Source organism: Eupeodes corollae, chromosome 1 (assembly GCF_945859685.1).
Source record: "Eupeodes corollae chromosome 1, idEupCoro1.1, whole genome shotgun sequence".
Lineage (NCBI taxonomy): Eukaryota > Metazoa > Arthropoda > Insecta > Diptera > Syrphidae > Eupeodes > Eupeodes corollae.
Window position 1 is genome coordinate 284674047 of NC_079147.1, and position 25474 is coordinate 284699520.

Consider the following 25474-nt stretch of genomic DNA (forward strand, 5'->3'; position numbering starts at 1 on the left):
TTACATCAATTTTGTTTGAATAAGGATCAAAACCTTAGAGTAGCTCCAATGTTTTAATTTGACCATAAATAAAGCTTCTAGATTTGATTGGACTTGGTGTCCAAGTTAAAGTCATGAACAAAATTAAGTAATTTCATCCGACCCGCTCTTAATCTAGCTCAAAATTCAACACAAATGAATGTAACCAAAAATATAATTCAAGGCTTGCAGATTCAAGACTAAGAAACAAATCTGAATTGGGCAGAGCGGTGTTATTTGATAGCGTTGAAAGGATAACAAATGTCGAAATGAAAGGATTTGAAATTATAGATTAGCTATCAAATGTACAAAGTCAAAAATCGGCTAAATTTATATCATATTTAGACCTTTTTAAAAAAAAAATTAAGTAACAAATTAAAAATAAGACCCCTAAAAGCACCATCTACAAACATTTTGTGTGGTTACTTAAACATATTTTATTTTTATTTAATTTTTGCTTAGCACTCTGATCTAAAATCATTACAATTATTCGTTACTTAAATACAAGGCGTGTTCACATTTGGATTCAAAAATAAGGCAATATATTAGTAATTAAGGTTTAGAAAACAAGAAAAATAGGAATATATTTATTTCATAGTCTTTTATTATCAATTCCTTTGAATTTTGTTTTCCTGTATTTTATTTTATTTTACCTTTTACAGTTTTTTTAATTAATTGAACAAACATTTATTCATTGGTTCTGACGAAAATTTACGAAAAATCTTTCCTTATTCTAAATTCTGAAATTTCATTTCATTTAAGACATTTTTTGTTTTGATTTTTATTTAAGAATAGAACAAAGTGTTCATTATAAAGTTTTAATTTATTTTTTTAAATTGCTTCTTTTGGTCGATCTGGATAATAATTGATTTATTTCATTATACATAATATTAATATAGTTCTTAGTCTATTTTTGTTTATTTAATAATTTATAACTATCTATTTATCTTTTTTTTAAATACGCTGTTTCGTGGAAGATTGTATAAAATAAGAAAATATTGCTTTTTTGTTATTTTTATTTTATTTTTAATAATAAAGAAGATAAATTAAAAATTTTAATACTATAAATAAAATAAGAAAGCTTGAAATATGAATATGCAATAATGAAAGTTTTTAAAAGGTTTAATGGACAGGTTCAGACGACATAAGGGACTTGAAAGTTAGGCAAGTTTCTAGTATCTGATTGGCCAGCTGCCAAAAAATTACCTAATATTTGTTTACAATACAAAATATAAATCGTGGTGGACTTGTAGCTTGCCTGAGGAGTGTTTTGAAGACAGTAATTTTGTTGGTACTTTGTGTGCTATGAACTTAAAGTAGAGATTTGCTAAGTAAAGTTCTGAATTTGAAATTCATGACACTTAAAAAACTAATTAGTTGCCTTGGTCAAAATTTACTTTCAAGGAATGAAGATGTCTAAAAATGAAGTCCCTTATGTTGGCTGAACATGCCCAAATATAAATATACAGATAAATTTACGGCCCAATTTGTTGTCCCGTTCAAATGAATATTTAGATTCACACATCATTATTAACTTTAATTTCCAATCGAATTCCAATCTTTCTATTGGTTAAAATTCTTAAGGAATCAATTTTTTACCAATTTTAGACTTAGCGAAGAAAGATACAGATTTTCATGTGAAAGTTTAACAGAATATGGTTGTTAGATTCTTCAAGCTGACATATTGTTTTATTTTGGCACATCTCCCTTCGACTATTTCCAACTTTTTGGCCATTTATTCTTCTGACCCAAACATTTTATCCATTTACCGGACTTCTGATAGAATATGAGCTTGAACTTGATATTCAAGTTACATTTTGGGATATTGAAGAAAAGATAATAGCTATTCAATTCTCGTTACTCAAAATTCCAAAATATGTTAATTTGGGCTTCTGGTATAAGAAGGATGATATAACAAAAATGACTTAAATATGAAAAACAAAAATGTCTCCACATTCTTTTAAAAATAGTTTCTAAGGTTCATATAATACGACGCCGATCAAATGTAGAAATGCTCGAATTTACAAAAGTGCCACAGAAATTGGAATAAGATTACATTAATTCTAAGTATCATTGTTTTTTTAATTATCTTACTACAAAAATAGGTTTGAATTAAAAAATGAAATCACCAATAGTTTAAATGCATTATGATCAAATAAATTTTGTTGCACGCAAACGAAGTTTTCGAAAAAGATAAAGTTCATTAAATAGAATTATAATAGAATAGTAAATTCGCTGAAATTACACACGAGAAAGTTTGCTATCAAATGGAGAGGTTCAACGTTTTTCAAAATCATTTATAGGAAAGCTGAGTTATTTGGGATAAGTTGAATCCTGTTGGAAACAGATAATTTTTAAATTTTCTCAAAATAACTGTTTACATCTCCTGTGATAAAAGTGGTAAGACAATAATTTTAAAATAGATGCACACTTATTTTTCCTTATGATACAACTTCTTAGATATAATAATTTAAATTCTTAAAAGTGGCCTTTTTTTTGATTAATGAGTACTCAAATATCTTTTTTTTGGCATCAATGTGAATCTTTTTTAAAGGTTTTTAAATCGATTCGTTTTAATTTCAATTCAAAAGTAAAATTTTAACGGTGCAATTTATTTATTTAAATGTATGGAGGTGTAGAAATTTTGCTCTGATTTATTAAATAAAAACCCTAAAATTTGTTTTTTATTAATAAACTCTTATTTACAATTAATAAACAAAACAATATAGACTAAAAACTAAAACAACTCTAATATTCCGTCTACCAAACATAATCGGAAACTTGATACTGATGCACTATTGAGTTCTCAGTAACAATACTTTTCCCGTCAAACTATGATAGGCTTAAGGAAATGTTCTATTGTGATTCATATTCAGTTTGTTTTTTTAAAAGTTTTCCACTAAACCTTAAAAGTTAAACAGACGTTTGTTAAAATACGAAAATTGGTTATAACGCATAGTCAGGATAAAAAATCAGTTCGATAAATAGCCAAAATTGTCCAACGGAGCCATTCAACAGTTAAGGACATAATTTCACGTTTTAAAAATGAAGGTATTGAGAATACTTAATGTAAGCAGGAAAGGACAAGGGAAAAAGTTGGATAAGTACGAAGAAAAGCTACTTGTTCGGCAAGTGAAGGAAATTCCTTTCTTATCCTCGGAATTTCTAAAGGTGTTTTGAGGGAGACCAGAAATAAGGAAGTGGAAAACGACACGATCCGAAGAGTACTGCAAAAACAAGATCTGAATAGCCGCGAAGCTCGAAAACAGCCATTCATAAGTTTAAAAAAATAGAAAAGAAAGGCTTAAATTTGCTATTTGGTTTTGTTCACGAATGAAAGCAAATAGCAAATTTAATTTGAAAGGATCAGACGGACGAATGTTTGTATGGAGAAAAGCAAATAAAGAATTCTCTCATAAACATACACGGGCAACTGTGAAATATGGCGGTGGGTCGGTCACGGTATGGGGATGTATGTCGAGTTCTGGTGTTGGAAACTTGCACTTTGTGGAAGGTAAAATGGATCAAAGTGGCTACATCAACATTTTACAGCAACATTTGGTGCCAAGTTTCAGTAAGCTTGGAATAAGAACCCAAGCATACATCTTACACAGCAAGGTCGTGGTTGTTGTATATTTGTCTCAAAGTGCTTCAAACATCTGCACAATCCCCTAACCTTAATGCAATTGAGCATATTTGAGATGAATTGGGACGTCGAGTCGCTCAAAAGAATTTTCGAAATATTCAGGAGCTAAAGACGGGTCTTCAAGAAGAATGTTTGATTTGAGAACAATTAAGTGGTGATTCTCATCGGCTTTGTTGATCTTTTTGATGATTAAATGAAAAAGCTGATGAGAATCACCACTTAATTGTTCTCAAATCAAACATAAACATCAACTTGGTCAAAATTAGAAATCATTTCAAGAAGAATGGACGAAAATACCCCCTGAAGTTTGTTTAAAACTGTTTTCTTCAATGCCTCGACGCCTTGAGGCGGTAATTAAATCAAAAGCACAAAATACTAAATGCAATGTGTTGTGAGACATGAAATTATGGAGTTGTTTTCGTTTTTAGTTTCCTTGTTTTAAATGGTAATTTTAAATGTTGTTTTTGTTTATTTAAAATAAATATGAGTTTACTTATGATAAAATATTATGTTTAATTTTAACACCCCCATACATTTTCTTAGAGAAATTGCACTGCGAACATTTTTGTTTTCTTTGCCCGATCAGTCGTGGGGGTCACTGTACATATTCAAAAGTATAAAAATAAGAATTGAAAATGAAAATCCTGATCTAGAAAATTATAATCAACATGATATTGGGAACTTTTTCAATATGACTGAAATGACAACAAAATCAAGACGATTCTATAAAATTTTATTATTTTTAACAGCACATAGATAAAAACATCTTTGAAAAAGGAGACTGTGTAATGTAGATCGCAATAAATACTAATTTTATGACAGATTGACTATAACATTTGTTAAAACATTGGACCATCTTAATTTTGGTATCATAAGATTAATTAGATTATACAAATTAAATACCTTAGTTATGTAAAAGTTAATATATAACCATACGAAAAAAAAAACATAACTTGTTTTTCTATTAGTTGTTTCTATTTTGCTTTTAGTCTATTTGGATTGGAAATTAGCTATCTTTTTTAGTCGTTAGCAATGGTTTGGTACCTTTTGAAGGACGTATAGCAGAATATATTATGATTTTTTTTTAAATGGTCGGTCTACCAAGCAGAGCGCAAAATAAGTTGTACTCGACTAAAAATGTGTTTGTTTGTTGTTTTAAAAACAAGAACATTACATTTCATTTGACGTTAATATCCTTCTTCTACGGCATTATAAACAATTTGTTGGGAATATAACTAAAGTGTTTATTTTGCAATAAGCAGAATCAAGCTCAAATAAATCTCTGTTGCGATCAATCTCAAATAGATAAGGTATCCGGACACCTATTTGTTAGAGTTGTACGTGTAGTTGAACAGCTATCCCAAAACAGATGGGATATTAAAAAAGAAATCAAAAATCTAAAATTAATTTTAAGATTTTATTTTTGTGTTTTAAAATCCAGTGGATTATTATAAATATTCAAACCAATTTTATTTTACAATAATTTTGGACTTCGAAACTTAATATTTTGTATGCTTTTTGGGAACAGGTGCTAACTATCTCAATCAAGGCATCAAACTCATTGCATAATAGATATAACAATTCACATATCCTTATTAGCCTATCTAACACGAGATTGAACGCAGCTATTTTAACAAGCTAAACGTTACTTTTTACTTGATATCAAATTTATTCGTCTATTCACTTGATCAGAAATGAGGAATACTATCTACAATATGTTATTATTATTATTTTATATTAATTAAATGTCAACGTAGTTAACAAGAAATTAGTCACCGAAAGAAAGAAAGTTATCCTTTTTAATAACTAAAGAAATATATTTTCAAATTTCAACTATAGAAAACTGATTAATATGAAAAATTGGCATAAATAAGATGTCTTTGTATTAAGAAGTATAAATAGGGCACAAATATGTGCAATAACTTTATGTTAATTCTGATATTGAAAGTGTGTAGTTTAGCTTCAAATTGAATAACGTTTTTTTAAAACCTAAAAAAGGTGTTAGGCATTTTAATTTATTATATGACCAAGATTACGTCCACAAAAACCACTTACAAATTCTATACCTTACAAAATAAGTTACTCCAAAAACAATGGATTAGATAATGTAAAATTATCAGATAGCTTAATAACCTTTTAACTATTGGTTAACATATGCTTTAGGTTTAAAGAAAATAAAACATTTCAGATACACTTATTATTGAAGGTCTATTCCGTTTACTCTTAAAGAAAATCTAGAGACACATAAATGATGTTCTCAAATTAAATAATATACAGTTGCTTCATCTTTGATGTTTTCATTAAGGTTAAACTTGATTAAAGTTAAAAATTAATAACAATGCCTGGAAAATTGTCTAATGCTTTACTGAAGTTAATTCGGTTTTTCTGTAAGATGTGATTTAGCACAGAATAAAACATAAAGGAACACTCTTAAAATACGTAGTTTACAAACTATAAACTGGAAAATAAATAACTTGAAGGATAATTTTTGATGAAAATGCGTTGTAAGTACATTTAAAAATGCAAGAAGATTTAGTATGAAATTGGTACCAAAAAACAACAAAAAACAAACTATTATAACAAATACTTCCACTTGTAGCGTTTGTTTTTTTTTTCTCTATGAGTTTTCTCTCATGAAGAATTACAATACTCTAGGATCAATTAATTTTGTATAATAATTGTTTTATTATTTTCTATTATCAAGTATTAACTACAACTAGTATTTTCTTTTTGTTTTTAAATTAAAACAATCATAAATATATGAATTTTATATATTTCTAGTATATAAAATTGGTATAAACTCGTTTTATAAATATTGTGCGGGTTGTCGTATTTTGTTAGTAAACATTTAAAAAATAATAATAATATAATTAAATCGCTTTGCTTGCATATGTTTAATAAATGCTTTGCTCTATTTTTTAAAAATTGTTACTCTTATATTCTAAACATTAATTTAAAACAAACAAAAAAAATGAAATAGGTTGGTAAATATAAAATAAACAAAAAGAAAACAACACTTTGTTCATAATAATAATTTCCTTCGGCATAACACTTTCCTTTTTTTTTTTGTTTATTACTTTTCTAAATTTTGTTTTTCTTTTTTCTTAAATATATCTAACAATTCAACATAATTAAAAGTCGTCCAATGGATAAAAGATACAAAAAAATGCAAAACTTACCAAATCTCACAAGCGACTGTGAAATTGTTATTATTGTTTGTTTTTGTTTAAATAAAATAATTAAGAATTAATAATTTTATTAAATTATTGTTCGTTCTTTTTTTGCAGTGCTTTAAGATGGTGTAATTATTTTGTTTTTTAAATTTTTTATTGGAAGTAGCTGTGCTTCTTCTTCTCTCCTGCAGGGAAGACTTTGAAAAATTGACGATTGAGCAAGGTTAAAAATGTTAATTCCTTTTCAATCTTTTAATTTGTTTTTTAATTTTTATTTAATTATTTTTTAGTCATCTTAGGCTGAATTATTTGATATGTTTATATTGTCATTATTTGCGCCATCTATCTGCCTTTTAACTGGCGTCGTCGTCGTCGTTAGTTCCGACTGAGCCATTGGACATACAAAATCTGTCCATTCGATCTCACTGCCCTTGGTGCTCTTTCGTCGCTTCAACGAGAATTGTGACTTCTTTTGAAGCTTTATTTTTGCTGTGATGTTTAGAGGCTGATAGCCAGGTTGCGCTTCTGCATCCCGTTTACCTTGAATTGTAGCACGTCCAAGGAGCTCCTTGAAATGCGTTGCCAAATGACGACGCAACAGAGTCTTACTCGGTGGAATACTCAACAAATCAGCCAACAACTCGGCTGTGAATCTCTCTTCGTACAGCATCAATGCTCCATGAACTCCAGCTCCCCGCAAATTTGGAGCATACTCAGATAGATCCGCAACCTTCAGCCATTCCATTACACGGTGGGCAGTCCACAGAGCCACCGGTTCATTGCTATTATCGTCTTCGGATTTCGAACGACGAATAAGACACTCCGGATCCCATTTCATCTCCCGCATGCATTGTATGCCTCGTCGCAGTGAGGCAATATGCAGACATGACGTCACGTGCAGATGGGCCAGATCTTCCATGGTCAAACGATGCAACATGCGACCATCGATTTTTGCCATTAAAAATGTATCTTTGTATTGTGGAAGACCAATATCGTCGAGCCATCGCATTGTCCATGAGACATCTAATTGACCGGCTTTTAGTGCCAAATCATCATCCTCTTTGCCGGTGAGTTCGGAAATGGCCAGAGTGATTTTCTTTCGGTGCAGTGGGGACTTCAGATTGAGCTCCTTTTCAATGTCAATCGGGGAGGTCTCGAAGAAGCGAAGACTGAAATTTGATTTTAGCCATTTTCTGCAAGAATAAATTAGGGAAACATATTAATTGTTTTGGTGCCTTTTGAAAAATGTTAAAAAGATTGAGAATGTTTTAACGTTTGAACTGTTTATTTTGTTGACATTACAAGATAAAACATCGCCCAAAAACCGAAGTTCAGAAGATAACGACTTTTCAAAACTTTACTTCTGGGTCAAAACCTATTTTCTGGATGCGTCAAAAAGAAAATATGAACCCGAATTACAGTCAGTTGCCGATTGTCTAAAAAATAATTTTCATCGCACACAAAATGTAGTTGAAGCTTGACATCGCCGCCTAAAGTGCATTGTATGGATACAAAACTCTATGCTCTAATAAGAGATTTATCAAAGGAAATGATCATATTTTGGGGATTTTTGCTTTGGGGCTAGGGTACCTAACCCATTGGAAACGATGGTATACTAATCGAACAAGCTGAATTGTTTCGTAAACTACGCGTGTCAGTTAAAGGACTCCGAAAATAATTTAGACAAACATTTTTAAAATGTGTAGTAGTGCTTTATTGGAAGACCATTTAACTTCCCACATAGTGACATAAACGGTCTAATTCGATTTGCTTCTTTTAGTAAAAAATACCTATTTTTTTTTATTAAAAATGAAACAATCAAAGTTATATTAGAAAACTGTGCCAATGATCTGAACAATGATCTCCAAAGAATTATGAGGTGGTCGGTAAACAATGGTCTCTCGCTCAATCAAAGAAATGTAAATGCCTTGTTATCTCGAAAAAGAAGCTAGATCTGTCTTATTTTCCCTCAATTATGCTTGGTTCTTCAAAAATTGAATTCGTGGATAAGTCAAAGAACTTAGGGTTGGTATTCAACCGAACTTTGACATGGAATGATCATATATATAAAGTTGTGGGTAAAACATATGGGGTTCTTCGAACTTTATGGACAGCTCAAAAGTTTACACCACTAAAGACAAGATTAGTTCTCGTTAAGACTTTGGTTATACCAGTTCTCGTGTATGGTTGTGAAATATTTTATAACTGTGATACTGAAAGCAAAAGAAAACTTCAAGTAGTATTCAATAGTGCTCTGCGCTATGTTTACAATCTGAGGAAATTCGACCATATTTCACATTTGGAAAAAAATTTATTAGGCATGTCATTTTTTAATTATATGAAGTTTCGTACCATATGTTTGTTATTTTCAATTCTAAAAACTATGCAGCTGTCATATCTTTTTGATAAAATCCGGCTTTCGACATCCAACAGATCTGCTTGTTTAATTTTATCACATTTTACCTGCCTTACATCCGAGAAACAATTCTTTATCTCAGCTATACGCCTTTGGAATACAATTCCGCGAAACTTGAGAGAACTAAATGACAAGTAACAATTTAGTGACGAGTTAAGACTGTATTTTATTAACCAAAGCAACTAGCTAACTTTCACCCCCAAACCCGCTCCCATTTACCCTTATCAAGCAACTTCAACTTTAACTTTTGTATGCTTGGAATAACGTAATGTTACTATGATTAATTTGTTTTATGTTTCATTTATTTTTCTTTTTTTTATTATTTTGTAAGCATTTAATTATTTTTTGTTATATTGTAAAGCTTTGTAATTTAAATATTTTTAATTTTCACAAATTTATAAGTGTACTCTTACTGTGAATTGGAATATAATAATAAATAATAATAATAATATTATTTTCTTCAAAGAAACAAGGCGAAGAGAAATACGAAAATGCTGTTTCAAATATGAAATGTAATCTTTCGAATCTAAATTTTGATCGATGAATACTCCCTATACTATATAAACCAACTAACAGTAGTACAATGACGAAAAAACCACAACTTAAGTTATAATTGAAATTAATTTTAATATTATTTCCTTTACAGTTTAAATTATAGTCAAAATCAAATTTGTTGCAATTCCAAAAGTGAAAACGAAAGTCTGTTTTGGGAAACTCCATATTAGACACTTTATATAAAAGTCGTCTACAAAAGCTGTTAGGGTACCTCTAATCCATTGAAAGAATAAAGAATCGATTCTTATACAAAATTTAAATGTTCAAAAACTAAAGCTTTTGGAATTATATTGTCAACAGACACAAAATAATCTTTTAGATGACCATTTAGTATTTCGACTTTCTGAGAGCTTTTCTTGAGGTAAGAATCTAGCCAACACAACAAAAAAAACACGAAAACCATCAAAGCTATAAAAAATTGAATACTGTTGAAAATAGTGTATATGTTGCTCATCATTCTACTTTTTTTAAATTATTCGAAAATGTTTACTACAGAAGAAGACGAAGAAAATTTGTTATTGTAATCAGTGAATCAGATGAATCACAATAAGCAATGGGCAGGTTCAGGCAACACAAGGGACTTCATTTGCAGTCAACTTACATCTTTAAACGTAAATTTTGACCAACACAACTAGTTAGTTTTTCAAGTGCCATGAATTTCAAATTCACAACTTTACTTCGCAAATTCTTCTGTAAGTTTATAGTACAAAAAGTACTAACAAAATAATTGTCTATAAATACTCCACAAGCAAGCCACAATTCCATCACGATTTGTATTTTGTATTGTAAAGAAATATAAGTTTTTCTTTTCTACATTGACAAGGAACCCTTTTTCAGAAACCATTAAATGAAATTGTAGAGGAAAAAAATAAATCATAGAGTAATGAAGTTCAGCAAGTGGTCTTGGGTTCAATCCCTGCCTGTGCCACTTTAATTTAAAAAAAAAATAATTTTTGCGGGTACTGCCTCCTGCGAGGAATTGACAATTCCTTCAAGAGTAATTCTTGTCATAAAAAAGTGCTTTCTCAAATTATTCGTTCGGATTCGGCCTAAAATTGTAGTTCCCTTCCATTCCTGACAACAGTACACGCACACAGGAATGGTTGCGAGTTGTAAGTCACTAGGCCCTGGTTCACAACGGACTGTTGCGGCACCCAATTTATTTAATTTTATTTAATGAAGTTCAGCTTTCAGTTGAATGAAAACATGATCAACTGTCATTTTGATAGCAGTGGACTTGACTTAATAGTTAGGGAATTTTTTTTGACTAACTTTCCATTAAAGTTGCCTTAATTGGAATTTATTTTTTTGCAGGTGGCCAATCAGATACTAGAAGCTTGCCTAACTTTTAAGTCCCTTATGTCGTCTGAACCTGCCCAATGTTTCGGTTATAGTTCTATCGCCTATCATTTTCAAAGCTCTGTATGTAAGTTATATTCAAGTTTTGGACGAATGAAGGCTTTGTAAATTACAGCCAGATCAGAAGGGGTGGAAAATTTCTTGCACTTCGGAGAACCGATATCAAATGTGTGATAATTCCATAAAAGGTGATCAGTAATACACATACTGACTACTGAAAGTTTGTTAGTTTCCTGGATCCAAGTGCCGCTCATGGAAAGCGGTTTTGGGGTTGGGTTTTTGAAGCATTGAATTCTTAATTGCCCAGTGCTGTCGAGATCAGAATTTAATGAGCTTATGATATACGGCCGTTGAAGTTTCACATCCGAAGAACAAGAAGTGAATCTAGAAATGAATATGAAAAGCTTAGGGTACTCTCGATTGGTTTGAAAAAGGGAATTTATAAAAGTTATTATATGTTCAACTAAGTCAGATCGTGGACATGAATTATTATTTTCCAATACCAAGGCATTAATACTCACTGACAAAAAATAATTGTTCAAAATATTCTAAACTTTACAAGGATCATCAATATCACGTCTATCATTTTATTTTGTTGATCTTTAACTTTTTTTGTTGGGGATAAATCAATAACTTCTCAATGCTTCCTTGAATAACCTTGAGCGGTGTAAAGCTTAACCTGAAAATAGAGTTATCGAATTGAAATACGTATTTTCAAGTTATATTTAAAAAACGTCCATCAAATCTTCTAGTACAAGGCTGGTCAAACAATAATTGGGAAGTTTTTATTTTTAAGATCACAGAATTTTAATATTCTCGGAAATATAAACAAACATTTCTCACTTTAGGTTTCATAAATCTGAGAATAGAGTTTTTGTGATTCGATTTCCCTATTATACAAATTAACATAAAACATCATACAAAGAAACAAGAGCCAGAATTTGCTCTAGTCGGTCGATTTATGAAACTTAAAAGTCAATTATTAGCCCTCAGATTAAAAAAAAATCAAAAAACTATGTTCCAAAATCATCCTTTCTCAGACTTTAATAAAAATGAAAACTTCTTCAAAACAAATGTGCTTTTTTCAATAGTAAGTTTCATTTTGAATAGCCCAATATTTGAGCAGTATATATTTACTTTTTAATATTTTATATTTTGAATTTTGACATGTAAAAACTATGCCCAAAATGGAACGATACAATTATTAACAACGCGTAATGTAAAAATTCAATGGAAATATAGTAGAACGTGTTTTATTGATTGTGTTGAAAATAGGTTTTTTTGGTCTTTTTGGTAAGGAATTCTTACGAAACGTTGGGAGAAAGAATGAAATAGTTTTTTATTTTCATAAAGACTAAAAGAGCTTATTGTCAACACAATCCATAAAACAAGTTCAAAGAATTGGTCAAACACAATCAACATTAGTAGAACATTTGCAGCCACAATTCAAAAAACTGAAGAACATTAAGGTTGTTGTGAAGCACATTCTCAACTAGCGAAGTAGGTGGAGCTGTTGAAACAAGTGTAAAAGATCGAAACTGTTTGCCAAGAACATTGTTAGCACTGTTGACGAAAACCAAGGCTTAGACATTCCAAAATGACACACCCTATATTGGATAGAAACTTAAATCTTACGACTTTTAAACTTCATTTAACTCATGAAATAATGCTCAATCTTAGCTGATTGGATCCTAGACGATGAGGATAATTTTCGCATTGAAGGCTAAGTCGAATTGTCAAATTTGAAATTTAGAAAAATCAAGGATATTAAAAAGTCTCCCTATTTAAAACTTGTCACTGTCTTACACTGCTTTTGGGTTGGCGTGGCGGTATGATTGGACGTTACTCTTTCGAAAAAAGAGGCTGGTTTATATGCTACGTTGTATAGATTGCGTAACCGATGTACACTCAGTCCAAAAAGTCTCTGTACAGCAGCCTTATTTTATCAATCAATCTCATACGTTACTAGGAATAAATGTAAAAACCAAAGTGGTAACATTGAAAAAAAGTTAGTTTCCACCTTCACCTCTTTACAAAATTTAAAAAAAATGTGATTTTGGTTTTCAAAAACCTGTTTTTAATATATTGTTATAGTAAATATTTTATCTCGAATCAACAAAAAGAAAGCTGTTGTGCGGAGACTTTATGGACTATGTGTATAATCAATGATTTTAGTACGGCCGAAATTGGAAGACATTGATGTGCAAGGCGAATATTTTCAAAAATACATAGACATAAAAGCAATGAAACAATCGCAATTCAGCAAGCTGCCAAGGGTGATCATAATTACATTTCAATTATAGCTTCACGAAAGCTTTTTAATGTGCAAGCAAAAATTCTACAGTGCATCAAAAACTTTAGAAAAACGGCCCAAAGCGGACTATATTTATTTATTTATTCAGCTTAAACAAGCTATAATTCAACTTAACATAACTTAACTTTTTTTTTAGTTCTTGCTAACAGTTTTTAACATTAATTCATGTGGGCCCTAATTCCCACATATAAGTTCTTTAATGTAGAAAAAGAAGAAGAAGAACCAACAATTTTAATTTTATTAACTTAAAATTAAAAGGGGGGGTCGAGGTATGCGGACTCAAAAAGAGAAAAAATAAAGGGTATCAGTTTTAATCGATCGGCATAAGGAATCAAGTTGGATGTATTATTCCAGGGAAGACCATGTAAGGTAAATGGAACGAAACATCTTTGAATATTTTCAATTCTGATTGAATGGTTTTCATAAAAGGGAGACCATGCATATTCAAGATGAAGACGGACTAGGGAAATGTAAAGCGCTCTAGTTACATAGGGGTTGGAAAATTCTTTTGACCATCTCTTAATAAAACTGAGAGATCTAGGAAGTAGTATACTCTATAAGATGGGATTTGTTTGCGCGAAAAGGTCATTTGTTTAAATTTACCTACATTTAACTCTAGGAAATTATGTATGCCCCAAACAAAAAAGATATAAAGATCATTTTGTAAAAGTAAGCAGATTGAGTAGAGATAATTTTAAAAATGTTCTTATCATCCTCAAACATTAGGATATCTGAGTTTTTTTAAATTTAAGACAGACATTGTTAACAGATAAGACGAAGAGAAGGGGGCGCCTTGTGTGACTCCCGAAGAAGCATGTATAGGACTTGAGACTGAGTTACGGAAAAGGACTCTATAAGTTCTATTTGCAAGATAGGAGCTAATCCAGTTTATAAACATAGATGGAAAGCCTAGGGCTCTAAGTTTGAGATAAATTATCTTATGGGATATTTTATCAAAGGCTTTGCTGTAATCAGTGTATACAACATCAACTTCATTACCATTCTCAAGGGCTGACAAAACTTTGGATATAAATTCAATTAAGTTAGTCGGAGTGGCTCTACCTTTAAGAAAACCATGTTAAGCGGGGGGGAATAAGGGCTTGCTATGGAAATAAACGGAATCATAAACTAGGCTTTCAAGAAGTTTTGGGATGCATGAAAGTTTCTCAATAGGTCTATAATTGTTAATTTCAGTTTTATTGCCTTGTTTATGAATGGGAAATATAAATGAATCTTTACATACATGAGGAAACAGAGAGTTCAAAGAGTGCAGTTAGAGGCTTTGAGAGAGAATGCACACATTTTTTTGGAACAACCGGTGTGAGACCATCAGGACCAGGGCTTAAGTTTTCTAAAGTAGTGAGGATAAGGATCATGGAGATGTTTAGTATAAGATTTGCTAAAGTATTTAGCAAATAGATTTGTTATAGTTGTTGGATCTGGGGAGATTGTTTTGGAGAAACTTATTGAAGGGAAACCTATCCGATTTTCGTTTGACTTTTATAAACTTGAAAAATGCCCTTTCCATCTTGTTAAGGTATCGGTTATAAAGGCATTCCCTTTATTCCGACAAAGAATTATAGGCGAGAAGATAGTTGTTGTGATCGGTATCAGATTTGAACTGTAAAAAGATCTTCCGAAGCTTGTTACGAGTATTTCTTAGGCTACGGAGCTCTGTGTTGCGAGAAAATGGTACTGATCCTGCAATACAATATGAAAATCAAATAAAATCAATTTGTAAAGGACTCTACTGTTAAGTGAAGGGAACTTAATTCAAAGTCGGCTGAGTTAAGAAGATCGTTGAGTTTGGAGAAATCAGCCCTACGAAAAGCATAACAGTAATTCTACATTTCAAAAAAGTTGTTTTCAAATTCAATGGGGAAAGAGAGATTATGGGGAGAATGATAGCGATCCAAGGTTAAGAGAAGGTGAGGACTCGCGGAGACAACACAGTTATCGCAATCAGATGAGAAGATGAGATCATGGTGTCTACCCATAAAGTTTGCTACTCCATTTAGTTGAAAAAGACCACAATTAGACAGATTAGGAAAGAAGGATATCTGATCATCTGAGGTGGACCAATTGAGATGGTAGAGATTAAAGTCGATAAGAACGATGATCAAATCACTAGGTTCCACTTGTTCAAGCAGATAATCGATGGCATTAACAGCAGCTTGGTATGCTTTAATTTGTTGGACTCGTCGAATATAACAACAAAGGGAAAAAAGACAAAATTTAGGGAGTGTAACCTCAGCTGATACACCTTCAAATTCGATTGAAGTAAGAATATGGAGTACTCAACTTTCAAAATAACTATTGATAGCTAAAAGCACACCACGACCATGAAGGGTCGTTTTTTGTATAGATTGATAGTTTTTTTTGTATTTGTAAGATAATTGTTTACTTGGGGTCAGTAAGAAGGTGGCAAAAGGCAACTGTGGAGCAAAAAGAAAATGCGAATGCACTTGACGAAGGTTTATTGTTGTTTTAGGATCGCTGAAAACTATGAACGCGCACCGCAACCTAGTTGTATTGCCAAATCCTGTCAAGTCAGCTACCTAGATCTGCTTAACGACTCTTAGATTCAAAAAAAAAAAGATTTTAATAAAGCTCATCCTATATTCGCTTCTCTAACGCTCAGGTCAGCATTAACATACAGAAAGTTCCTAATTAATTATCGTATGGTGAAATTCTCATAGCCCTTACAAATCTCATATATTCAGATTCCATTCCGTTTTAGTATTATGATAGTTTCAGTTTTAGAATTAATTATAGCACCTATAGAATGTTATATGCACCAATGGACATTGTTAGCCTCTGTTTTGAATGTTAATAGAAAGAGAAATCAATGTAATTAAAAAAGTATTACATGTGCATTGACTACTTGTCGTTCTACTTCACAGAGCTTTATACACGTAGGTAGTTAATAAGTTGATCGATGCGAGAAAAAGTTATTTAATTAAATACGAGAGTCTCATTTAAACTTGAATTAATTGGCGTCATTGATCAGTTTGCAATTTTAGCTTAAAATCAGCTTTGAATACCCACAAAAGAATTTACCGCATTAAAAATGTTTTATTATGTGATAAATATCGATAAAAAAAACCTTTCTCAAATGAAAACTGTTGATGTATTCCGTCTTCAATCGAATGTTTTTTTTATTATTTTTTAATGCGATTATAAATTTTGAAGGTCTTATCGAATACTTTGTTGTTCTAATTCACCCACTTCAATAAAAGTTAAACCTTTATCTTGATTGTTAGCTTCAAAACAATTTAAAGAAATAACAGAAAGCAAACAAAACTCACCTACAATCCTCCTCATAGCACCCGAGCCCCATGTCGCACAACCAATTGCAGATATCATTGCAATTCCAATCGCTGTACGGCTTTGCCGATGACATCATCGATTGTGTCCACTCGATACGGCCAGCGGCCGTGGCCCTTGCACCTCCTCGCTTGAATTCACTTTCCTCCGACGACGGAGGTAGCTCCAGGTTTCCACTGTTACTCCTTCTTAACTTACCAAATATATTCCTCAGTCCTCTGACTTTGTCCTTCGATTGACTCGGCGAAGGTGATGAATTTTGCTGGGACATAAAACTTCCGTACATGTCGTTGGCCTCATCGATCATAATCTTATCAGCATCGGCGAAGGCCACGTTACGTTTTCCGCCACCAACGCCACCACTTTGATGTTGTTGTTGGTTATTGGCATTGTTATCCATGAGCGGCTTGTGGTTCTTGGTGGCGGCATGAGTTCGGGGTAGACTGTGGAATTGTGGATGCACCTGATATCGCTTTGCAGCGGGAGGGGTCTTTGGAGTTCCTTGCAAGGAATTGCCGCCACCGGCTTGTTGCAAATTTCCCATACTACCAAAAGGTTGTATCTTAGCTAAACCACTGCCACCACTGCTCGAACTGCTCGAATTACTCTTCAACTCAACGTTTTCTCTCTCCAAGGCAGCACGGTGTAACTTCAACTCGCTCAAAGCAGTCATAAGCTCAAGCTTTTGCGTTTCCAACGCAGATTGTGATAGAACCTAAACAAAAATGAAAAAGAGAAGAAGAATGACTTCATCAAGAGGTAAACAAAAAATCGTGGGAGACTTAAGTCACTTTATTATGCAAATTAAAAGAATTAAAAACAACAATACAAAAAACTTGAACTATTAGAGCAGAATATATGCGAACTGCGAACAAAGAGAGAAGACTCAAAAGAGTTTCCGGTTCAATGCTAAATTGCAATGGAAATGGCAGTGGCAACGAACTCGATGTAAACACCACCAAGACAAGACAAACAATCAAAGTGAGTGTAGTAAAGGAAAAAGACTTACTTGTCGCTGCAGACGTTCTTCAGCTGTACTCAACTGCTGCGCTTTCTCGACTAATTGCCGCTCCAGTTCCAATATCCGATCGCCCTGTTCGGCGACTTTGTCAGTCATCGTCTGGTATTGCACGGCGAGGGCTTCTTTATCGCGCTGCAGTCGTCGCAGGCGCTCATCCGTGTCTTGACGCGGTAGGTGTGTCTCCAGCCAATCGATTATGACCGCCGACGTTACCGGATCCGGTGAGGGGGCGTTGCAGCCGACTTGTTGCAATGCCAGCGCCAGGGTCTTCGCCGTCGACAGAACATTCGCAGCCGATATTAATTTCCTCTCGGCATTTGCTGAATTATTCGAAACAACATGATTTAGAGTTGTCCCCGATATAATGCCATCCATCTGTTGCAGAGCTGCTTCCAGCATTTTACTTGCTTCTTCTGCTGCCACTGCTGCTGCTGTTGAACCCGATGTCGATGTCGAAGCCGATGCCGAGGAATCTGTTGCTTTTCTTGTTCGAGCACTCATTTGGTTTGTCTTTTCGTTGTTTTCGTTTTATTTTCTGTAATTTTGAAATCACTCTCGCTGTTTTTTACATAATATGAATTTATTGGCAGTAGAAAACGAATTTTTGTCTATTTTTGCGTATTTTCGTAAAATATCCTATTTTTAGTTGGGAAATATTTTCGTATCCCGAATTAAATCAAAAAAATGTAGAAAAAAAATATTTTGGAAATCAAGAAAAAGGAAGAGAACTCGAGTGTGAAAACAATTTTTTTCATTGAGAAATGTCAAAGATGCAGTTTTATTACTGAGGCTCGTTCACAGTGGGTGGTTTCTTGTGAAATGGGTGTGGAAAAGTGAAGCCAGGTTTACTCAAACTATATTATTATATTTCGAATAACAAAAATGTAATAACAATGTAACACTTTTAAAAGTTGACAATGAACATCGGGTTATCAGCATAATTATTTTATATTAAGGTATTTTTTTACACATTAGAATTTTCAGAAAGTAGTAAGCTTTAGCAAAAACATAATTAACATTTAACATGAACTAAAAAGAAAGCAAAACATAAAATAAAGACGTTTTCGATAATGGAGCACTGGTTCTTTACAATGGTTTTAATCCCACCTTATTTAGATTTAAATCTATCGATGAACAGTTTAAGTTTTATAAAATGGTTATTCGACTTAAAGCTTCATTCTTCTTCCGCCTCGGTAATTCAAATGTACGCAAGATAGCAAAGAAGGGCATCAATTTCATCATTAATGAGTTGATGCAGAAATATTAAGTCATTATTAACACACCTTTGATGGAGGGATTGCATTTGAAGAAGCTAATACCATGTTCATAGGAAAGCAGATCATATCTTGGATTCTCCATTGAACATTGAGTAGGTGCGCCTCCAAATCATGAAGTTCACTTACTTCGAGAAATAGCTTCACCAAAATCCTGTGTTTTCTTTTATTCTCTTGAATAGTTAGCTGTTGTAGTTCCTCTAGCTTCTTAACCAGCATTCATTTTTTTTAAAGGGCTAATTTTTGTTTACTGAAAGGCATTTGTTTTATATAATTTGATTAAAATTTTGTAAAAAAAAAAAACAATAACTACCGACATAAAAGATAAATCAACAAAAAAGTAAACAACAGATTAACCGTTTATAATTTCAAATGTGACATTTGAGGTTACTAATTGCAAGACATAATATGTCCAAGAAAAAAAACAATGGTTTGCGGTAGAGAAGCTGGATTGGATTTTACTCTTGTGGAGCCTCAGGGTAGGAATCATCCCTAGGAAGACCCTTTAGGGAAAAGCGAATGAAATTATGTTGAATTGATTTAACACGTTTGAATTTCGTAATGGGGAATCCATACTTGCGAAGCATATTCAAGATGACGACGAAGATGGCAATTTTACAATGAAAGAGTAACATAGGGATCATTGAACTCACTTGCCTAGGGTTTTTAAGTGAAGACGCGAAAGATTTTTTGCTGTGATATACAATATTCAAATATACAACCGATTCTTTTGTTAGTAAAAGTTATCGTATGCTAGTTTAAATGGTTGGGGCAAGGCTATTTTTCCCACACCAAAATGTGAAACTATCGATTTCGGCTTGTGATTTTTAAAATCTTCATGTCATCAACAAAAATGAGAACTTCACTCGGGCGCAGACATGAATTTACGTCGTTAATAGACAGGATGAACAGAAAAGGGCCAAGATGGCTTCCCTGGGGGACACCAGATTGAGCAACAAAAGTTTCTAAATGACAATTTCTAAATTTTACCTCAAAGGATTTGTTTTTAAAATTTTATTTGATCCAAGCTATGAAAAATAGTAAAAAAACAAGAGTTTCGAGTTTAAATAGAATAATTTCTTGAATAAGTTGGTCAACAGCTTTAGAAAACTCAGTGTATACACAGTAAACCTCATATAACCTTGTTCCTAAGCGTTTGATCATAGGTTTGTAACGATTGATCTTTTTTTCAAGGTTTGATTATCTGTAAAACTCGTGTTATTTTATTTATTTTTAAAATAAAAATAGCTGCCTAAGCCAAATACCAAAAATTGATCGTGTGTAGAGAAATTGAGACGGCTCAGTTTTGTTCTGTCCATAGATTTGGATTTTAAGTTAGTCAAATATGAACGAGCATGAGTCAACAAGACAAAGCTCTGCACTGTCGTGTGATAATTATTCAAGAAACTAGGGTCATCTATTATAATAAAATTTAACAAAATAAGCAAAATACAAAAATTAAGTTCTAAAATTTTCATCACATTGGATGACAATAAAGCGAAGTTGGCTACTAGATGGAACTGAATAATGATATAAGACATCCCATAATATTTTTAAATTTAAGATACTAATATGACTTTACCCATTTGATATTCGAAATCATTTTGGAATTGGACTAACATCAAGAAAATGAAACATTTCTTCCATGTTTCATGTTGTAGAGGTCAAAAAAGTGGTGGCATGAAGTTTAAGTTCGCTTCTCATTTTAAAGATACTAGTTTTTTTCAGCTTAGTAGGAAAAGGAGTTCGAGTTTCATTATATAGCATACAGTGATATTTTTCGGAAGCTGGAGTATTCTTTTTAAATAATATCTAAAAAACTTTTCCACTTAGTCGTATTATTTGTTGCATATATGAGGGGTTTGTAGTGTTTTAATGAAGCTCCAGTTGAGTGGAACATAGTTTGTTTTCCACTATATATAATTCCCAAATTGCAACGATAGATTCTTTAGCATCAGAATCTATTCTTCGATAGTCTCTTACAAAAAGACAATATCAACAGGATAAACCTTTTGTTTTATGTGATCGCAAAGAACAAATCTAGAGTTGATAAGTAACACAATCTTGGTCTCTAATTATGTCTATCTCTTCGGCAAATAACAAAGAGAGACTTTTAAGCAATTATTGTAAAATTTTCCTAGCTTAAAAATTGACATTCCTGCTTATTAAGGTAGTATCCGATATTCGAGGTACTAATGGGTCTCAAAACTAAAGATGATTTTTCGATTATCATCCGAATCGTTTTGATGCATTGCAAGAATCCAATCTGCGAAGATATAACGTTGCTGATGTTCAATGTTAGACCTTAGTTTACATGGTGTTATATAGTTTCTGAATGTGTAATTCCAAAGATCGATCCGGATCGAAAAACATAGGTTTTAGATGAAAATATGAGTTATATCAACAATGTTTTCTGATGTTCTTGAGAGACGCATACTGCCTTGATATTTCACATCACTTACCTGTTTAAACATCTCAACTATATCTCCCTATTTAACTTTTGCCGACGAGGTGTTCCAAGAAGAACTAAAAGTGCTTTAGTTTTGCTAACTGTGGATTATAAAATATTCAACAATTTGTATCATTCTGTTTTTATTAATAGCTCAATGTTTACTTCTCAAATTTCAAAAGATAACATCTTAAAAAAACTTCCAGAATAGCTGACTATTTAAAAATAAAGCTCCTTATTGGAAAAACCTTCACATTTTACTATAATGACGGTTGTCTAACTTCAAAACCTTATTAATAAGTATTTCTATCGAGTTTATATGTTAAATAAGATTCAACAATGATTAATTTTTTTTATTTCTTATTTTCTTAATAAAATTATAGAAATTTGATGTTAATTTATCACAAATGCCTCTTAACTGTTATACTACTACTAACAACTGTAAGAATAATTTGTTGGCCATATTTAAGCTTTCTACGTTAGTCAATTGTCTAAATAGAGACCAGTGAAATTATTTCGTCTGTCAATTGTTGTGTATCAAAACTGAAATAGGTGTGATTTATGTAAAATTTTTACGAATTATCAATCTATTTAAAAAAACCAGTTTCAAGAACTGAATGCATTTACTTTTCCTTTACTATATTCAACTCTGAACTCTGCCATTATGTGAAAAACTTTCTTTTAATTGTAACCGCACCTCAAAAACCTTCAAATCTGACATTTCTCTACCTCCCGTATGTTTACGATTTTCTATTTTCTGCAATTCCATTGAAGAAAATTAAATTCTTTCAACAATTTACGCATTATTATTTAATTGCAGGACACCAAAATAAACTAGTTTTAGTTATTGAGTCCTTATTATGAAATGAATCGCTTCGAATACACCCCAGCCCGTCTATTTGAAGGTGAATCACTTGTAAGTCAAGATCGCAATGTCAAGCTCTACGATGGCGATGATAAGGTTTGTAAAATCTCAAATAAAATCACTTTCAAATGCTAAACAATCTCTTTCTCAGACTCAATTCGAAGAAGGAGAAGTTGTCCTTACGACACATCGACTTTTCTGGGGGCGTCCAGGTGAGATCGCCAAAGCAGCCACGGTTCTCTGTCTCCAGCTGAAGTATGTGCTGTCGTTGGGCGAGGAAACGGCCAGTTCGTTCATTTTCGGGCGCAAAATCCGTATAATAGTGCACTTGAAGCCGCTAGCTAGTAATAAGGCTCCCGGACCAATGGACTTCAGCACAGCTGGGTTCATCAAACTCTCAGGTAAAAATGGTCTGAATAGAGAATTCTCGATGGCGCTGTGGGAAACGACGGAGGCACGAGTGTGGGAAGTTCGCTGCAACCTTCCGCCGCCTGGCCCCGGCTCTGATACACCTTCACCGCGTAACGAAAGCATTCCGAAGATCAAGCTTCGCACCGGAATCGGTGGAATCGAGAAATCCATCGAGCAGAAGCACAAACAAACCAACGAGAATATTGCGCTGGCTTTTCAGGACTTGAAAGTTTTGATGGCCATGGCCAAAGATATGGTTGGTATTTCCAAAGAGATCAGTACCAGGATTCGTGAGCGGAAAGGTGAAATTTCCGAAGACGAGACAATTCAATTCAAATCCTACCTCATGAGTCTGGGCATTGACGATCCGGTGACTCGAGATGCGTTCAGCAGTAATTCGGCGTACTTCAAGAGCCTCGCCCGGCAGATATGTGAACTTCTTTTAGATCCAATAGAGGTGGTGTTCGAACACATGTCGTCTCATTTCTTCAACAAATATTGATACTATTTTTTTCTTTCTTAGGAATCTGGTGGAATGATGTCACTAGCTGATGTCTATTGCCGTGTAAATCGAGCTCGTGGTTTAGAATTACTCTCTCCCGAGGATCTTCTCAATGCTTGCCATTACCTAGATGGACCAATCAAGCTGCGCCAATTTCCCAGTGGAGCTCAAGTCCTTCAACTGGAATCACAGGATGACGAAATTGTTGCAAGGGACACAGCCGACAAAGTAGAAGCTGCCTCATCATTGGCCATTGAAGAACTTTCCAAGGAAATGAAGATTTCTCTATTATTGGCCAAGGAAAAGCTATTGGTTAGCGAAAGAATGGGACTGATATGTCGAGATGAATCAATAGAGGGACTCAGATTTTATCCGAATTTAATTCTACTTAAACAGGATAATACCGTTGTAGATTACTAATAGAAGTAGTAGCGCCTTTGTAAAGTTTTATTTTTTGTTTTTCTTTTTTTCCAAAAAATTATTACCGTTTGTGTCGCAATTACATGCATATTATGTAAACATTATTAACATAAAATATATGAAAATATAAGAGCTTTTTAAATTTTAACAAAAGTGTTCTTATAGTTTGGTTTGTTGTTTTTCGAAGTATGAATTTTTCATGTACTGAAGAGGTAGGCAAGGCTTTTTCTGTGGTGAACGCACCGACAAGCTTTATTATGATTGTTCAAAATCTCGTATGAACCAAAAAGATTAAAAAAAAAATTGGATTTTGATATGGATTTCAAACACAATATGCGGAATAAAATTTCCCATGAAAATGTTGGAAATTGGAAACGTGATAACACATTTCTTGAAATTTGGGTTACGCGCTTTTTAGTTGTTGCAACGTCTGGAGGTGTTGCAATTTATATTGATGAGAGTTTGACTCACTAATGTTCAAAAATGGAAATTTGTAGTGCTGATGTAGTAAAGTTGCCTTTTTGCTATCAAAATGAAAACTATACCATGTTGTGTATATGTATATAGATTGTACGAGTTTAGTAAAGTGTCTTCAAATTTAATTTTGATTACTACTTGCTTAAGGTGGCGCTACAGTCCTGTGAGAACTAGGGCCTCACCCAACAAACTTCTCCATCTAGCTCGGTCTCTCCGCGGTCTTCCTCTACTGCGCTATCCTGTGGGTGTGGATTCGAAGACTTTCCGGGCCGGAGCGTTGGTTTCCATGCGCTACGTGACCCAGCCATCTTAGTCGTTGGACTTTGGACGTTCTGGCTAAGCCTACGTATCTGTACATCCCGTACAGCTCGTCGTTCCATCTTCTCCTCCACTCACTTTTAATTCATACGGGATTGTAGTTTACATGAACAACTTTTCTCTCGAACCGACCCAAGGTGCTTTCATCCGCTTTTATCATAGTCCATGCTTCTGCACCGTATAGCAGGAAGCGTATAAATATGGACCCTCGAGAGATGACTTTACCACTCAATTGCTTTCTTAGTCCAAGAAAAAACGGTTAGCATGAGTTATTCAGCGTTTGATCTCAGCGCTGGTGTTGTTTTCTGCATTTACAGCGGAGCCTAGGTAGACGAAGTAATTGACTAATTCAAAGTTACGTCTGCCGTTGGTGACGTTTTGATAAAGACGTCGGTGTTGTATGTCCTTTCCTGACGACAGCATGTACTTTGTTCTGCCCTCATTAACCGTTAAACCCATTATTACTGCCGCTGCCTCAATACTCACAAAAGCCCCATTGACATCACGCTGAGTTCTTCCGATTATCAGCATATGCTATAGTAATTGGACAGACTTTTGAAAGATAGTGCTTCTAGTGTTGACGTGTGAACTCTGCACTATTCTTTCAAGCACGATGTTCAAAAAATCACATGACAGCGCATCACCTTGTCTAAAACCTTTTTTGAATTCGATAGGTTCTGTTAAGTTGTTTCCAACCTTTATGGAGCAGCTTGAATTCTCCATGGTCATCCTGCATAAACGGACTTTGGCAGGGATGCCAAAACTAGACATGGCTCTATACAGCTCGTCCTGTATATGCTGTCATATGCGGCCTTGAAATCGATGAAAAGATGGTGGGTGTCGATTTGGTGTTCTTGGGTTTTTTCCAGGATGTGCCGTAATATGAATATTTGATCAACTGTGGACTTTCCTGGTCTAAAACCACACTG

The 25474-nt window shown here is 33.2% G+C and overlaps 2 protein-coding genes across 3 annotated transcripts; one reads left to right on the plus strand and one right to left on the minus strand.

The window, feature by feature from the left end:
* Positions 1-1600: 1600 nt before the first annotated feature.
* On the minus strand, positions 1601-18592 carry LOC129938781 (liprin-beta-1). The gene is made up of 3 exons (XM_056046526.1): positions 17818-18592; positions 16790-17523; positions 1601-8030 (listed from the first exon to the last, which is right to left on the minus strand). The coding sequence occupies exons 1-3, from the start codon at positions 18328-18330 to the stop codon at positions 7133-7135; spliced, it is 2145 nt and encodes a 714-aa protein (XP_055902501.1). The 5' UTR covers positions 18331-18592; the 3' UTR covers positions 1601-7132.
* Positions 18593-22233: 3641 nt separating this feature from the next.
* On the plus strand, positions 22234-23908 carry LOC129938424 (vacuolar protein-sorting-associated protein 36). Of its 2 annotated transcripts, XM_056045978.1 has the most exons (4): positions 22234-22286; positions 22373-22513; positions 22569-23285; positions 23352-23908. In XM_056045978.1, the coding sequence occupies exons 2-4, from the start codon at positions 22418-22420 to the stop codon at positions 23748-23750; spliced, it is 1212 nt and encodes a 403-aa protein (XP_055901953.1). In that variant the 5' UTR covers positions 22234-22286; positions 22373-22417; the 3' UTR covers positions 23751-23908. The 2 variants fall into 2 exon arrangements, with proteins under 2 accessions (XP_055901953.1, XP_055901952.1); XM_056045977.1 differs by lacking the exon at positions 22234-22286 and having other exon boundaries at positions 22293-22513.
* The last annotated feature ends 1566 nt before the right edge of the window (positions 23909-25474 follow it).